Source organism: Suncus etruscus, chromosome 14, assembly GCF_024139225.1.
Source record: "Suncus etruscus isolate mSunEtr1 chromosome 14, mSunEtr1.pri.cur, whole genome shotgun sequence".
NCBI classification, from domain to species: Eukaryota; Metazoa; Chordata; class Mammalia; order Eulipotyphla; family Soricidae; genus Suncus; species Suncus etruscus.
The window spans coordinates 38,992,318-39,008,872 of record NC_064861.1 but is presented as its reverse complement, the minus strand read 5'-3'; the positions used below and the strand labels follow the sequence as shown (position 1 = coordinate 39,008,872).

Genomic DNA, 16,555 nt, shown 5'->3' with positions numbered 1-16,555 from the left:
GGGTTTTTTTGAAAAAATTTTTTTATTTAAACACCGTGATTACAAATATGATTATGGTTGTATGATTACAGTCATGTAAAGAATACCGGAGGGGTTTATTTGTAAGAAAATTTTGAAACTCAAAAACTCCAAGTCCTAGTGATTTTTCTTCAGCACCTGGATCTGGGGTGGATATTCCTGTGTCTCTCTGAGGGAGGCACGTCACTGTCTCCCACACTGTTCCCCTGTCGGGTGGAGTAGGGGCTCCGTTCAAGCTCGTGGGAACTCTGAGCCAGACCTGGGAGACAGCCACATGCCAGGCCCATTGCAGCAAATGTTCACACCCACAGCAGCTCTTATAGATCTACCTGCCTCTCAGTGCTGGACTGATTGTGCACCTCCAGAGTCTCCGCGTCTCACCTCTGCCTCCACCCTGCCACCTTCTGTGCCCACCTTTCCCTTGAGGCCCCCCCAGACAAAACACAGAGACATCCACACAGGTCCCCTCTGTTCAGCCCCAGTGCATCCAACTCTGTCTTCTTCACAGAGGTCTGGGGGAGCAGGGGTGGCCTGGAAGGGCCAGTCCAGCTGCAGCAAGCACTGGGAAACTGCAGGCTCTCATGGGTGCAGCCAGATTAGCCACCTCCCACCCCATGGGCCGCATTCAGGCACCAGGAAACCTGTGAGAAAATGTGGGAACACACTGGGCTTTAGAAAAAGGAGGTAGAGCAGGACACTTGTTCTGTCTGGCCCATCATCTCCAGCAAGCAGAGGCGAGGCCCAGGTGAGCAAAGGTTCCACCTGTTGTGATCATTTGCCATGCCCATGCGAGCAGGAGTTCCACCTACTTCAAGTAGGGGGCTCACATCCATTGCACAGTGTAGCTACGCTTAGGAGCAGAGGTTCTGCCTTTTGCAATTTGAGCCATACCCACTCACCCAGCTCTCGGCACTCAGGTTTGGGGACTTTATGTATCCTCACCCCAAATCACCTTTCCCATTAGGATCTTTCTGTGAGGCTCCCTCAAGTCCTGAGCAGCAGCAGACACATACCCAGAGGCCCCAGAGTCCAAGGTGGGTGGGTTAGGGGTCATATCCCCCACAGCTCTGTGCCATTACACCCTCTCCTGCTTTCACCAGTCTCGTCCCATGGGTGCTGGATGAGGGTTGTGCTTGGTCGCATGGGGTTCCCGGACAGCTGTGCTAGGAACCCTCCTCTGGGCCCGCTGAGGGAGGATGGGGCATCTGTAGTGCCCAGGCTGGGACGCCCCAATTGTTCCTGATTTCTCCCCCTGGTGACCATGAGGCCTGGGTCTGAGCCACAGGGCAGAGGGACAAGTGAGCTATCCAGGACTCCTGTTCCCAGGGGGTAGGGGATGCTCCTAGACCTAGGCCCCACATCTGACACTGGCCTAGTCCCTTTTCAGACCCTCCTCCAGTCCCTTGGCCACATGGTGGATTGCTCTGGAACTCTAGAACCTTCGGTGGCTTCAGCAGCAGGCACTAGGCTTATTCCCTGCAGGGCCAGGGAGGTGTAGGCAAGAGCAGTATGTCAGGACAGCTCCACTGGCCCTGTGACAGTGTATTGTACAAAGTCTAGGTTGGCTCACTGGGAAGATGAAGCCTGGGGCAAGCACCTGTTGGCGCCCCACTAAGCCTCCAGCCAACATCTGTCCCAGGAGGCCTCGCTGATGCAACCTGCCTGAGAATTGCCACGACTAGGTGACTGAACTGGACTGCCTTGTGTGGGGCTGAGTGGGTACTTTGGGCAGGTGGCTTGCCTAGGGGGGACCCTCCTGGGCTGGGTTCTGCCCCGGGTACTGGGGGGGCAAGGACTCTGAGGTCATGTTGGGGTCATGCAGGGGCTTTGAGCAGGAGCTGGGAAGCTGGACCCTGTCACAGGACCACAAAGCGGCTCAGGCCACTGAACTTGAGAAGATTAGCTCAGCCCCAGTCTTAGCCCCAGACACCCCTGACCCCCAATATCCAGAACCAGAAGTCAAGCAAGGGGCTGGTGCTCAGTGGGGCTGGGGTGGAACAGGGCTCAGGGCCCAGCCCTGTCCCCCAATTCCCTGTGTTTCCCCAAGTGTCCTTCCCAAGTGCCCCTTGTCCCTCAGGGGCTTTGGCTCCAGTATACAGCTGCAGGCTCTTGCTTGCAGACCCTAGATCCCAGGGTCCCCTGATCTGCACCATGTGAGTCCCTCAGAAACCAGGGAGGAGGTCACTGGCCCAGGCCATTGCAGGTGGTAAACAGGCTAATGATTGAAGCACCCCCAAATCAATAAGGAAAAGTTGGGGGGCCGGAGAGATAGCATGGAGGTAAGGCGTTTGCCTTTCATGCAGGAGGTCATCGGTTCGAATCCCGGCACCCCATATGGTCCCCTGTGCCTGCCAGGAGCAATTTCTGAGCCTGGAGCCAGGAATAACCCCTGAGCACTGCCAGGTGTGACCCAAAAAAAAACCAAAAAAAAAAAAAAAAAAAAAAAAAAAAAAGGAAAAGTTGGGGTTCAGGGAACTCTGAGATGGAACCTCTTGAATATGGGTTTTGTGGAACCAGCTTATCAATGTCTTCTTGCTTCAGGGCATATGAGGTGGGTCTGTTCAGGATATGAACAGGAAGGGTTTGGGGGTGTGGGCCTGTTCACTGGTCCTGGCCTCTGGGTGGATTAGACCTGTTGCCAGAGGGAAGGGCCCAGTGTCTGATAGGAAGGGCACTGTCCTGTCCTTCTGAGCTACAGTGTGAAGGTGCCCCTCTCCCCATGAACTCTCAGGCCACCTCGTCCATCCTTTGTCCTGGGTCAGTGAGGCTGGGCCGCTCTCAGCTGTCAAAGATGCTTGTGAGGCCGGAGAGATAGCATGGAGATAAGGCATTTGCCTTGCATGCAGAAGGATGGTGGTTCAAGTCTCCCAAGCCTGCCAGGAGTAACCCCTGAGTGCTGCCAGGTGTGACCCAAAAACAAACAAAAACGATACTTCATGTGTCCTGGGCCCAGACCAGGGACAGCCCTGGGGTGGACAGGAACTGGTCTCACAACCCCAACTTGTCACCCCCAGGTTGGACAGCTGTCCTCCAACCCCTGGGGTGCTGGCAGGCCCAGAGGAGGTGGATGTTGGATGAAAGCCGGATTAGCATCTAGGGGTGCAGGTAAAGCCTCTGGGATTAGCATGGGGGAGGCCACCCTGTTCCAGATCAGTGCTTGGAGCTGCAATTTCAAAGCTCCGGCCCGGGAGGCTGGGCACGGGGTGGGATCAGGTCCATTTGAGCAAACTAAACAGACATGGCATTGCTCTTAGTGCCCGTTGGATGGGCTCTCTGTCCCCCAGACAGGGGCCTCAGCTGCATAAGTTCCAGCTTCACCTTTCCTCAGGGCCCCCAGGTCTGTAGCCACCCAGAGAGGAACTTTACTGAGGGGGCGGGTGAGGTCACGCCTTGGAGGTGTCAGGACTAGTCTTGGCTCTATGCTCTGGGCCTGTGCAGTTCTGGGTGGAGTTGGGTCAGGTCTTATCTTGGTCTCAGCCCTGCCCAGGAGGACTTTATAAAGGAACCCTTGCCCTGCCCATGTCCCTGCCCTCTGCATTTCCCCCCTCTCCCCTTAAAACAGCTCCATGCCCTGGGTCTGCTCAGCCAGAGTGGGGCTGGGCTAGGGATAGTTGTTGGCAGTCATCAAGGGTCCCTGAAGAGCGTCTGACTTTGGGCTGCAGTGAATGGTTCTGGGCGGCTGGCTGGGAACCCCCAGCATACACTGGAGCTGCCAGAGGTCTGAGGCAGGAGCATCACAGGACCCCTCCACTTGGTGGGTGCCATTGAGCCCTGAGTGACCTCAGCCCCCAGACTTTAGGGAAAATGGCAACCCAAGCCCTTGATGCAGAGGACAAAATGTGAAGGGGTCATCCACAGGACCTGCAGGGCTGCCTCTAAGAAAGGGAGGAGAGAGAAGGAACAAGGACCAGTTTGGGCTGCCAAGATTCTTTGCCCACATGCCCTGCTGGCTTTGAGGTGCCAGAGGATTGAGGTTCTGGAGTCACAGGGATGCTGGGGAAATTGGGGTGCTGGGAGTGCAGAGGTTATGGTGATTACAGGGAAGCTGGAGTCACAGGGGCATTGGGAGTGCAGGCTTCTGGAGAGTTGCAGGGCTGCGGGGGATCAGAGGTGGCTGCTGGTCTCCCCAGGTACAGCAGCTTGGGGGCATTATTCATCCCTAACTCAAACTCAGGGTCCTAGAGGTTCATCCTGGTGGCCAGATGCTACACACGAGGGCAGGAACAGGGTTTGTGAGCTGGAACATACCATGGTTTTGGGATCTCTACACACTGGGCTGGCATGGAGAGGAGAGAAGAGACACAGGGAAGTGACTAGAGTTCCCTTGCCTAGCCAGGAAAGCCACAGGACTGGCACCGGGCACAGAGGGATCAGCTCCAGGCAGGATGCATTAGGTGTCCCCAAACGCCAAGGGAACACTTCCTGGCTTGTGTCTGCTGCTGCTCCCTCTGTGTTCCTGCAGAGAAAGAAAACAGCTCTGGAGCAGAGAGAGAGCAAAGGGGAAAGGCACCATCTGAGGCCTGATTTCTGGAGCCCTAGCTGGAGTGAGCCCTGAGCACAGAATCAGGAGTGAGGCCCGAGCACTGCCATGTCACTCCTTCCTAAGTTTAAGCCTTTGGGTAGGACAAGCTCAGCTGGGCCCTTCTAGCAGCAGAAGTCCAGCTTCAAACCGGGGGCTTCACCATTGCCTGAGACTGAGCTCTGAGCAGTCCCTCAGCCCATGAAGGCTCTGGTTCAGGCTGTGTACCTCCTGGTCACCAGCCCCAGGTCTCAGCCATATCTACAAAGGCCTTTGTCTATGGAGAGTGAGACGGGGTTGCCAGGCGGGCGCCAAGGGGATGTGTGAGGCTGAGCATGACCAGGCAGGCCTACCCTGTGGAACATCTCAAAGATACCTATCTCAGCCGGCCTGGGTGTCTCCCCTATGGGGGTTCTGGCAACCACAGACACACATGTGCCCCCAGGCTCTGCCACTGATGCTCTACAAACAGCAACACAAGTGCCAAGGCCAGAAGCAGGCAAGGTCGGAGTGCTGGATGGTTTCCAGGGAAGGGAGGTAGGCACTGAGCCAGGCAGGAAGGGAGGCTGTAAGCAAGCTATGCCCTCCCCCTTTCCCCCCAATATCCAGATGGCTAGGAATGAAGAGAACCAGGCCTGAGAGGTAGGACCCGGGAGGCTGATCTGGCAGCTTCCACCAAGCTCTATCCCGAGCCTCACATAGGCTCCTTGGAGTAGAACCAGGGATTTGTCCTGGCCATCAGGTACCAGCAGGGTCCCAGAGTGCCCTTGGATGCCTGGACTCCCCCACCCAGACATGATGGGTTGAGACACAGCTGGTGCCAGTCCCACTGCCCACCTCCCCGTCTGTCCTATGCTTCCAGCAACAGGGATGAGCCTTTTTTCAGTGTCTGCAGACAGGGTGAGGGGCCCCAGGTATGACACCATCACACCTTTGCTTTTCTTCTTTATGTGGTGGGGTGGTGTTGGGGCCACACCCAGTGATGCTCAGGGATTACTCCTGGCTATGTGCTCAGAAATCACAGTGATAGTAAGACGTTTTCCTTGCACGTGACCAACAAAGGACAGACGGTGGTTCAAATCCCGGCATCCCATATGGTCCCACGAACCTGCCAGGAGTGACCCCTGAGCGCTACCAGGTGTGACCCAAAAACCAAAAAAAAAAAAAAAGAAAAGAAATCACTCCTGGCTTGGGAGACATATGGAATGCCAGGGATCAAACTAAAGTCCGTCCTGGGTCAGCCGTGTGCAAGGCAAACACTCTACTGCTGCACTATCACTCTGCCCCCCCCCCCTTTTCTTGTCCCAGTCAGTGGTGCTCATGGACTACTCCTGGCTCTGTGTTCAGGACAATTCTATGCAGTGCTGGGGCTTCACGTATGGAATAGCTGTGTGCAAAGTAAGGGCCTCACCCCATCCTGCCTCTGACCCTCTTCTCCCCACAAAATGTGCTCCCCCTTATCTTTGCCAGTAGAAGATGTGCTTGGTGACATGATGCTTTGGGAAGTGAATCCTGTTCCTTCCCCTCTCTGATGATGGCTAAGGAGGAACAAAGTGTGGGAGAATGATTTTGGGGGGAAAGGCAGAGCTTATCCCTGGCTCTGCACTCAGGGATCACTCCTTGGTGATGCTCAAGATCATATGGAATATTGAGATCGAACCCAGGTTAGCAGACAGCAAGACAGTGCTCTCCCTGCTGTGCTTTCTCTCCAGTAGTTTTAGAAAATTCTTCTTGCACAGACCAGCAATGTAACAGTCCAACATCTGCATCCATGGATTCCTCTCGGCTGAGAGACAGTGTGGGTTATCATGAGGTTCTGGGGTTATCATGGAACAAAAGGGACTTAAGTACCAGGACTTGCTAATGGGCCTTCCCCTGTTCCCGGGGTCCTTGTCGAATGTGGGAAACTCAGGGCCTATCCATGGGGCCTAGGGGACAACACACGAGAAAGAGGAGCCCAGAGGGGTAGGCACATGTTCTGCCCCACGGGGATATGGGAGGTGCCAGGGACCTGTAGGGCCCAGAGACACCTTCTTCCCCCCAGACCAAAGGCAGCATGTCTTGCTCTGCCTAGTGCTTCTCTGAGCTTCTGCAAGTCTGAAAAGGCATTGGCTGGTCACAAAGTCCAGGATGAGATGAGCACTACAGTATGTTAATAAGGTGTGAATGTCTGTACCTGTGGACATGTTCACGTAGCTCTGTGCATGTGTGTGCATATCTGTGTACCATGTAATGCATGTGTGTCCTGGGTATGTACACACATGTGCATCTGTGGGCCTGCACACACCTATGGTAGGGCAACAGGCCTGGACAAATACGGAAGACCGAGTGTTGCAGGATCCCAGAGGTCAAGAGCTCTGTGTTCCTGAGCTTCAGTGACACAGAAAGCGGCCAGGTTGGGGGGGGGGGGGAATCCAGGGCCTGTTTGCTTTCAGAGCAGATAGCCAAGGATCCTCACTAAGACCCCAAATCCCTGGGAAGGGCAACCTGGAGCTGCTAGGACCGACCTCCTCCCTCTGGACCTTGTGGCCAGGCTGACAAGGCCCTCAAGCCCAACCTTGCACTTTGCCTGCTGGTGAGGCAGATACCACTTGTTCAATCTGTTGAACCCAGGAAACTCCGGAGCACCAGGCAACAAAGCTCCTTTGATAAGCCAGAATGGGGCATAGGCTGGCAGGCACCAGCCACAAAGATATCCTTCCTTCCACTCTGTCTCTCCTGCAGTTGCACTCAGCATGGGCCAGGGCAGGGGTAGCTGCCAGCCAGGAGCAGCTGCCCAAAGGAGAGGGCAGGACCATGTCCACACAGGACAGGCCTAAGATCACCCAGGACCAGTCTGCATGAGTCCTAGCTGGTTCTGCCACCACGTGGGACTGATGCAACCTGGGCAAAGGAGGCTGGGACTGCTGTGTGGGAGCGGCGCCCTCTGCTGGTCATCTCTGGCACTGTGGGCTGAGGGCCCATTCCAGGGCTCTTGGTCCCCACACTGGCACCTCTGTAGGCTGTGGGCTTCCGGGTGTGGGGACTGATTGCTGGGAGACGCCTCCGTCTGTATCCTCGCCTCCAGCTGGCCATGCACTCACCATCCCTGGATTCCTTTGGGGGTGCAAGGATAGGGAGAAGGGATACTGCTCCTCCAAGTCCTGAATGAGCATGAAGGAGGTGAAGGGGCATGGAGGTCTCAGGAGCAGAAGGCAGTGCCCTGGGGTGGGGAACAGTATCAGACTCCAGGGTGAAGCCCCTGCACTTCGTATCCAGACTATTCCAGGAGAATGACCTCATCCCCATGTTCTGATCTCTCTTCCTCGGTGATGAGCACTGTATCTATACATGCCTCACCCTGAACCTGTGACCACAAACTTCCCAAAGCAGCAAGCGGAGATGCTGCAGGGAGGAAACTGAAGCATGGGGTCTAGGGGGGGGAGGCGCATCTGAGCCCCTTGGTGACACTTTGCTTTACTGACTTATCAAAGCCATTATTATTATTATTATTATTATTATTATTATTATTATTATTATTATGTTTTTAGGCCACACCTGGCGTTGCTCAGGGTGTTAGTCCTGGCTGTCTGCTCAGAAATAGCTCCTGGAAGGCACGGGGGGACCATATGGGACACCGGGATTTGAACCAACCACCTTTGGTCCTAGATCGGCTGCTTGCAAGGCAAACACCGCTGTGCTATCTCTCCAGGCCCCATTATTATTATTATTATTATTATTATTATTATTATTATTATTATTATTATTTTTTGGTTTTTGGGTCACACCCGGCGGTGCTCAGGGTTTACTCCTGGCTGTCTGCTCAGAAATAGCTCCTGGCAGGCACGGGGGACCATATGGGACACCGGGATTCGAACCAACCACCTTTGGTCCTGGATCGGCTGCTTGCAAGGCAAACGCCGCTGTGCTATCTCTCCGGGCCCTATTATTATTTTTTTAAAGCCATTATTATTGCTCCTAAGCTTTGCCCCCAGATCTCATGGACTTTTGAAAGAGAAGAGAATAAAGGGACCTTTCAGACTGTTGTCCAGTCTACTCTCCCCATCACTCACGTCCTCATCCCCAGGGCAACTATGTCAATTTACCTTTCCTTCCCACTGTCCCTACCTCCCTGCACCTGCTTTGAGAGACCTGGCCAGCGTCCTCCTGGTCACGGGGTGGGGGGAGGAGGTCACTGTGGCTCTAGGCCACTAAGGTGGAGCCACATGGGGGTGCCCAACACTTAGAAATGGACCCCGACAGGTCTCCTTTGGCCCCCTCTGGCCCCTTGTTCTCTATTAGTCTCCACTGTCCTGGGGGACAACTAGCACATGCCTTCTTGGAGGCAACAACTTTTCTCCGTTGTCCCAACCTCTGGTCTTCCCGCTGCGGCATGACAAGCCTAGATTTACAGTTTTGGGTTTGGGGAGCCACACGTTTGGAAGTACTCAGCAATCAATCAATCACTCCTGGTGGTGCCCGGGGATTGAAGCTGGGTTGTGCTTACTGTGCTGTCGCTCCAGCCTCAACGCCAGATTTGGGGGACCGTTATGTGACAGTGCTGGGCGGCGGCTGCTCCCCGCACAGTGCTCGGAGTCAGTGTATGAGGCTCCGAGAGCCCGAGGAGACAGCCGCAGCCGGGCCCGGGGAGAGAATGCATGTGCTCAGCCAATACCCGGACAAGGTTTAGGAGAGCCCAGCCGGGCCTGAGCACGGACGGCGACAGGCGGGAGGAAGGCATGACAGAGCCCTTAGCAGGCACCAGAGCGCGCAAGGGAACCAGGGGCCCGGGAGGTCCCGGTCGAGCTGGAAGTGACGTGTCACATTGCGCAAACAAACTTCCGGTTAAGTTGATCCGCCCACGCGTGACGCATTTCCGGCGCGCCGAGCCCGGAGCCGGAGACGTGCTAGCGGCGCGATGGGCAAGAAGGGGCGCCGCGAGAAGAAGGTGCGCGGGGCGGAAAAGACGGCCGCCAAGATGGAGAAGAAAGTGTCGAAGCGCTCGCGGAAGGGGGAGGTGAGCGCGGCTCTGCCTGGCCCCACCAGCGCCCCAGCCGCTTCTCGTCCACTTCCTGGGCCGACCCGGGAACCCCCTCCCCATTCTGTTGCACGTTGCTCGGAAAGCGCTTAGGGTCGCTCTCGGGTGTCCAGAGCAGTGTCGGGACTCTGCAATGGTGGGTGGTCCCGGGTGGCTGGTAGGGGTGTATTTCACCCCCGTCCCTGCCGCCTTGAGGTGTCCCCCTGCTCCCAGCCTGGTTCCTGAGCGCTTGCCTCTCGCCTGGCACCGCTGACCCCGGGGATGGGGTGTCGCGCTGCAGGATGCGCTTGGGTGCTCACTGGAATTTTTCCCTGATGTAGGAGGACCTGGAGGCGCTCATTGCCCACTTCCAGGCGCTGGACGCCGGGAAGACGCAGGTGGTGGAGACGCCCAGCGCCCCACCTTCCCCCAGGTATGAGAGCTCCTGCAGCCCAGAACCCCTGCACCTCACTGCTCCTGGAGGATAGAATCTAAGGCTTCCAGGGCCCTCCTGATCCTGCATTGTCCAGCGGGGGGTCAGAGGGGACGGCGAGGCAGGACCCCCACCAGGGCCGCAGCTTTCTTCTGGTCTGTTTCTGAGAAGAGTCTGCAGAGATTCCCCCCTCAGATGCCAGGAGCCACATCAAGGTCTTTCCCTTGAAAGGTTGGTGGTAGCCCAGAAGAGCTGGGAACTACTGTCAGCCACTAAACTAGGGAGGGATTCCAAGTTGTACTTCTGAGCTCTGGAGACTGCCCTGAAGTGGATGTTGCACCAGTGTCATGGGGGTGCAGAGTTGGGGCTTTCTTGTAGGGACTTCACACCCCTGCCACTATCACGCAGGAACAGAGCTGCTTCCTTTGCAGGTTAAACGCCTCATTTTCTGCTCACCCTGAGAAAGACGAATTAATCCTTTTCGGAGGTGAATATTTCAATGGCAAAAAAGTAAAGTATATGTTTCTTTCTTCCCCCTCTAGTTCTCCTGGGTGTCCTTGGGAGAGAAGTGTGGTGATGCTCCTAGACTTTGCAGGGACCCTAGGCCCTCCAGCTGCTGCTGACCTCAGCCTCCTGCTCACTCCTTCTGGAGCTATGTGTGTGTTGGCTGATCCCTTTCTACAGGGACTTGGGGTTTCCCATGCACAGGGAAGCCCTGTGCTCACTCGCTTTCTCATGCTTTTATTGTTTTTGTTTTTGGGCCACATCCGGCAGCGCTTAGGGGTTACTCCTGGCTCTATGCTCAGAAATTGCTCCTAGCAGGCTCGGGACCCATATGAGATGCCAGAGGATTGAACCTGAGTCATCTGAATACAAGGCAAATCCCCTGCCCACTGTGCTATCCTTTGGCCCTTCTCATTTCTTTCTTGGGGCCACAAGCCTACAAGGTTCAAGCTTTCACAGTGCGTCATGGGATGGCGGAGAGGAGCACTGGGGTCCTACATGCAAATCAAGACCTTGTAACATCTCCACCCCACCCCTTTGCTTGCTCTGGGAGGCAGTCCTAAGTGGATAGAGGTATCCCTACATGGGCACAGACCAGTCTCTGTTCCAGCTTGATCCTTCATGTACGTAAACCCCAATCTCTCACAGACATTCCTGTATAACGAGCTCTACATCTATAACATCAAGAAGGAGGCCTGGACCAAGCTCGACATCCCTGGGGCCCCCCCAAGGCGCTGCGCTCATCAGGTCAGTGTTCATGTGCACACATTTTCCAAGAAGAGGGAACCCCTTAACACTTTCACCTTAGACTGTCCTCTCACACCTCTCGTTATACTACCCCTTCAGACTGCCCCTCATACTTCTCCCTCACTCTGTCCCAGGAAGAAGGTGGAACCTTGCCCCCTCAAACTTGCCTCTCCGTTCCCTAGGAGCTGGTGCTCTAGCCCCTTATCAGAGCCAGACTCTCTGAGCCTTGGACTTTTCTAGTCGAGGAAGGTGGTATGAGCATGAAATTTAGGCTGATTCCTTCTGGTGCTGCTCTGATGCCACACACACAGACACTCACACACCCCTAACTAACCTGACTAACTATGGCATCCCTTTTGGGTATCCATCAGAGGTTTCTCCTGGAGGGTTGGGTTTTTTTTTTTTTTTTTTTAATATATATTTTTATTTTAGTGGAGGTGTTAGGCCACATCCAGCTCAGGCGTTACTCACTACTGGCTCTGCACCCAGAATTCATCCTGACAGTGCTTTGGGGACCCTATGGAATGCTGGGGATTGAACTATATACTAAGCCATATACTAAGCCAGTGCCCTCCCGCTGTGCTGTGTTTCTGGCTCCTGAGGGGTCCTTCTCAGGGAGAATCAGACCTGGAGCCTGGCACTCTGGGAAGCCAGTGCTCATGTTGTTTCTGGGCCATGCACTGAAACTCTCGCCCTCTTCTGTCCCCTGCCCTATCCTTTTGTCTGTGGCTTCCCCAATTTGTCTGTGACACTCTCCATCTGTCTATGATATGCCCTCTTCCATCTATCTGCCTCCCCTATCCGTTGTCTGTGCCCTTCCTCATCTGTCTGTCTCTACCTTCCCTCATCCATCACTCTGACCATCCCATGTCCTTCCCCAGGCGGTGGCAGTGTCGCAGGGTGGAGGGCAGCTGTGGGTCTTCGGTGGGGAGTTTGCATCTCCTGATGGGGAACAGTTCTACCACTACAAGGACCTGTGGGTGCTTCATCTTGCCACCAAGAAGTGGGAACAAGTCAGGTGAGGACATGGACATCTCCTGGGCTGCTGTGGGAGAGGAGGGGATCCCCTATGCTCATCCTTGTTGAGAAGTGGCTGCTCCCCTGGACAGATGGGCAGCCCCTGCCCCCACTATCACCCTTCTGCTCTGGGCCTAGTCTGTCCTTGTTCATGTCTCTGTGTCAAGCCAAGCGGGGTTTCTTCATGGGACAGTGCCCAGGGTTGGCCTGGGCCTGGCCCTCCGCAAGGCTGAGCCCAGAGATGCTGTGTCATTTCCTCTCTTTGGGACCTGGGGCTCAGTCAGACCCAGCTATGACCCCAGCTCCTGATTTCACCGTTAGATGACTCAGAGTCTTTTGGAGATAGGCCAAGGGAAAGAAAATATGTGAAATTGTATGTGATCTTGAGTACATGTGTGTGTGAGTGCATGTATGTGCATACATATGTGTTTGTGTGTGATTGCGTGTTGCGTGTATGTGGGGGGGGGCCTTTCTTGGAGATGGAATGGGTCTGGACTTGGACAGACTGACCCCTCTGGGATCTGAGAATCACTGGTACGAAGCTGGGAAAGCAGTCATAGCTAGTGGGGGGGCTTGGACCTCATGTTGGCCTGTAGTGCACTGGGCTCTTGCTGTCCTCCAATGGCTTCCCTGCACTAGAGTTGGCCAGTGGCTGAAGGAGGATGATTCATAGGACCAGGATCAGGCCGTTTTGGGGCAGTGGGGGAGAAGGGGTAAGAGAGAGAGAAGAGAGATTACATGTGGTTACTTGTGGTGTGTATGTGTCTAAGTGCACACACGTCTTTTATTAGGCCCCCCACATTAAAGGATCCTCAGGAAGTGCCTCTTCCCCTCTTTCAGGGCACCAGGTGGCCCCTCAGGCCGCAGTGGTCATCGCATGGTGGCCTGGAAGAGGCAGCTCCTCGTTTTTGGGGGTTTCCACGAGAGCACCAGGTTGGTCCCATGGTGGGGGCAGGGAGGGAGTCCTGTACTCTCAGGTTGGCCAGGTGCTGAAGACTGGTTGGGGGGCCTGACTGGTATCTGGAACTAGACATGCCAGATGGTGGAAATTGCTCTTCCTGCATCTCATGGGCACTTACAGGCCTTACCTGTCTAGTCTCGAGTCTTTCTAAAATAAACACTCATTCACCTGCCCTAGCCAGAGAGGCCTGAGCCTGTGTGCTATGGCCCCTGCATTGGGTGGTCAGGACAGCACCATGGGGTCCCCATCCTCAGGATACCTCAGAAGATACAAGAATAGAATTCCTGGCTTTCAGCTGAAACATGGACAACTGGGTGGAGAGTCTCTGGCTCTCGTCAGGGTATGAACAAAGCCAGGTCAGGAGTCTTCTGGCTCACAGCTGGGGTGGACAAGGTCTGGAGTCTCCATCCTGCCCAGAAGCCATCAGGCCTAGGCCTGGTTGCATAGCTCTATTGGCTGTACCCGTCAGCCGGACCTGGCCTGCTGCCCTCACTCAGTGCATTTGGCTCCCAGGAGGGTGCTGTGGGCAATGCAGTTGGTGCCCAGGCCACCTCATTGCTCTGTGTTCTGCTCTCTCAGGGACTATGTATACTACAATGACTTGCATGCCTTCAGCCTGGACACCTTCTCTTGGACCAAGCTGGCCCCTGTGGGCACTGGGCCCTGTCCCCGCTCAGGTTGCCTCCTGACAGTCACCCCACAGGGCAGCGTCCTACTTTATGGAGGTTACTCAAAGCAGGTGAATTGGGGGCTGTGCTCGCCCTGGGCATCCTCACCTGGGGTGGCCCTGGGGCTTCAGAAAGGGCATCGGTTTCATCCAAGGCACTTCTGATGAGCCTCCTGTGGGCATCAGGCTGTGACTGCCTCTAGGCCATGGGTCTCAAACTCAATTTACCTGGGGGCCGCAGGAGGCAAAGTCGGGGTGATCCTTGAGTGCAAGGTCAGTAGTAAGCCTTGAACATTGAGGAGTTGACCCAAACAACTAAAATAAAACAAAGATTCCTCTAGGGCAGGGCCACAAAATGTTGTATGGAGGGCCGCAAATGTCCTGCGGGCCGCGAGTTTGAGACCCCTGCTCTAGGCAGTCATAACAGTGGCTCAGCTGCTCTTGGCCCTGGATTCTGTGTCATTGCTGCAGCACCCATGTGGGCCTGCTAGCGTGGGGTGGGGGACACAGTCTGGCTCCAAATAAGCACTCCCAGAGATAGTCCCCAAAACCTGAGATAGGACCAGAGAGATAGGACAGTAGGGAAAGCATTTTCCTTGCATGTGGCCCAACCAGATTTGATTTCCCCAGCACCCCATATGGTCTCCCTGAGCACTGCCAGGAGTAATTCCTGAGCACCACCAGGTTTAACCCAGAAATAAAAACCAAGCAAAGGAAAGAGCATGCTCTAGGCCTGGGACTCCATGCTAGTCTGAGGGCACTTTCCTTACAGCGTGTGAAGAAGGATGTGGACAAAGGCTCACCGCACTCAGACATGTTCCTGCTACAGGCTGAGGGTACAGAAGGTACTGGTGGGGGAGGGTGGCCAAGGTGGGAGCACTGAGGAAATTGGTTCATCTACCTCTCCCTCCACCTGGGAGTCTATAGCAGGCAGAGCCTGGTGTCTGAGCTGGTTTCCATGCTGACACCTGGCCCCTCCTCCCTGCTCTCCTGTTCCAGGCAAGTGCTCATGGACGAGGCTTCAGCCCTCAGGACACAAGCCTAGCCCGCGATCTGGCTTCTCCGTGGCCATGGCCCCAAATCAGCACACACTGCTCTTCGGGGGGGTCCGTGATGAGGAGGAGGAAGAAAGCCTGGAGGGCGAATTCCTTAATGATCTGTACCTGTTCGACCCAGTCAAGAACCGCTGGTTCCAGGGGCAGCTGAAGGTAGGCGGTGTCTGGGGGCCCAGGGGCAGCTGAAGGTGGGCAGTGCCCTTAGTACTGCCTTAGTGCTGTGGCTTCAGGCCCTTGTGGGTTTAGGGAGCACTTTGGGAGATCCACATTGGCCATGCTGCCTACCCCACATTGCCCAGGGCCCCAAATCGGAGCAGAGAAGGCGAAGACGTGGCCGCCGAGCAGAGTCCTTGGGAGAGGCCAAAGCCAAGGTGGAGCCCAGCAACATCCAGTTGCCCCTGGAGGTAGTCAAGGAGGTGGTGACCGAGGATGGGACTGTGGTCACCATCAAGCAGGTGCTGCCCAGCCCCATGGGCCCCTCAGACTCGGCCCCAGGCCCGGAGGAGGAGGAAGAGGCAGCAGAGGCTGAGGCTCCTGTCCCTGGGCCCTGTGCCCGCTCTAGTGCCATGATGGCTGTGAAGCATGGCCGCCTCTTCCTGTATGGTGGCATGTTTGAAGCTGGTGACCGCCAGGTAACACTCAGTGACATGTACTCCCTGGACCTGCACCACATGGAGGAGTGGACAGTCCTGGCTGAGGGGGACCCAGGTGACTGACCCGCATCCCCCAAGCCCTCTCCCTGCCCATGGCCCAGTGCTGATCTCGGTCCAGCGCATTCCAATGGCAGCATTTGGCTCTGCAGAAGCACAAGAATGGCTGGAAGAGACAGACTCAGAGGGGGATAGTGAGGAGGATGAGGACAGCAGCGAGGACAGCGACCTGGAGACTGCGGGTAAGTGTCCACTGGGGCCATGGGAATCAGCCAGCAGCGTGCCCCTTTGGTCTCAGACACACCCCACATTCCCATTTCTCTGCCTCCTTCCTCAGAGCCCCAGCTTGGGGCCACACAGGCCCAGTAAGTGGCAGCAGCACCTGTGTCCAGACCCGCCTGGCCACCATGTCTTTGTTTTCACTCCTGGAGGTTCTTTTCTGCTACTTGAAGAGACTGGACTGGGACCCTTAAATAAATTGTTCTCTGCCCCCACCCACTTCTCAGTCTAGAAAGTTCTGGGGCAGCTCTTGGGGAAGCTCTACCCTGCCCTGTCTTCTGGCCCCGCTCCAGTGCTGCTCTGAGGCTGAGAAACTAACCCTGTGGTTGGTGCATACTCCAGTGACTAGCTCATATCCCAATGACCAACACGCTTCCAGTAGAGGCACCACAGCCCCGTCTTAGTCCTGGTATTTGGTGACAACCTATTGGGCCCAGAGCTGCTGCCTGAGGCCTAGCCTGTGGGTTCTGCGCTCCACATTGCCACATGGGCCAGCAGTGCCCTCAGCCTGCTCCTCCCACATCCTGGCCAGCCCCACTGTTCTGATCCTCAGGAGGTACAGGCAAGGGGCCAGAGCAACAAGTGTTACTTCCAGACACTTCCCACCTGTGTATGTGCTGGTGCCCTCCCCTCTCTCCCCCCACCCAGTACACTTGCTCATGACTGCCTAGGCACCTGCACCCATCACCCTGCCACACACCGTAGCCTT

The 16,555-nt window shown here is 55.7% G+C and overlaps 1 protein-coding gene across 1 annotated transcript; it reads left to right on the top strand.

Annotated features, from left to right (window-relative positions):
• Positions 1 to 9,422: 9,422 nt before the first annotated feature.
• Positions 9,423 to 16,065, top strand: KLHDC4 (kelch domain containing 4). The gene is made up of 12 exons (XM_049786746.1): positions 9,423 to 9,533; positions 9,875 to 9,966; positions 10,398 to 10,476; positions 11,119 to 11,217; positions 12,099 to 12,235; positions 13,075 to 13,167; positions 13,775 to 13,934; positions 14,635 to 14,707; positions 14,862 to 15,070; positions 15,217 to 15,625; positions 15,720 to 15,809; positions 15,905 to 16,065. The coding sequence occupies exons 1-12, from the start codon at positions 9,435 to 9,437 to the stop codon at positions 15,934 to 15,936; spliced, it is 1,572 nt and encodes a 523-aa protein (XP_049642703.1). The 5' UTR covers positions 9,423 to 9,434; the 3' UTR covers positions 15,937 to 16,065.
• The last annotated feature ends 490 nt before the right edge of the window (positions 16,066 to 16,555 follow it).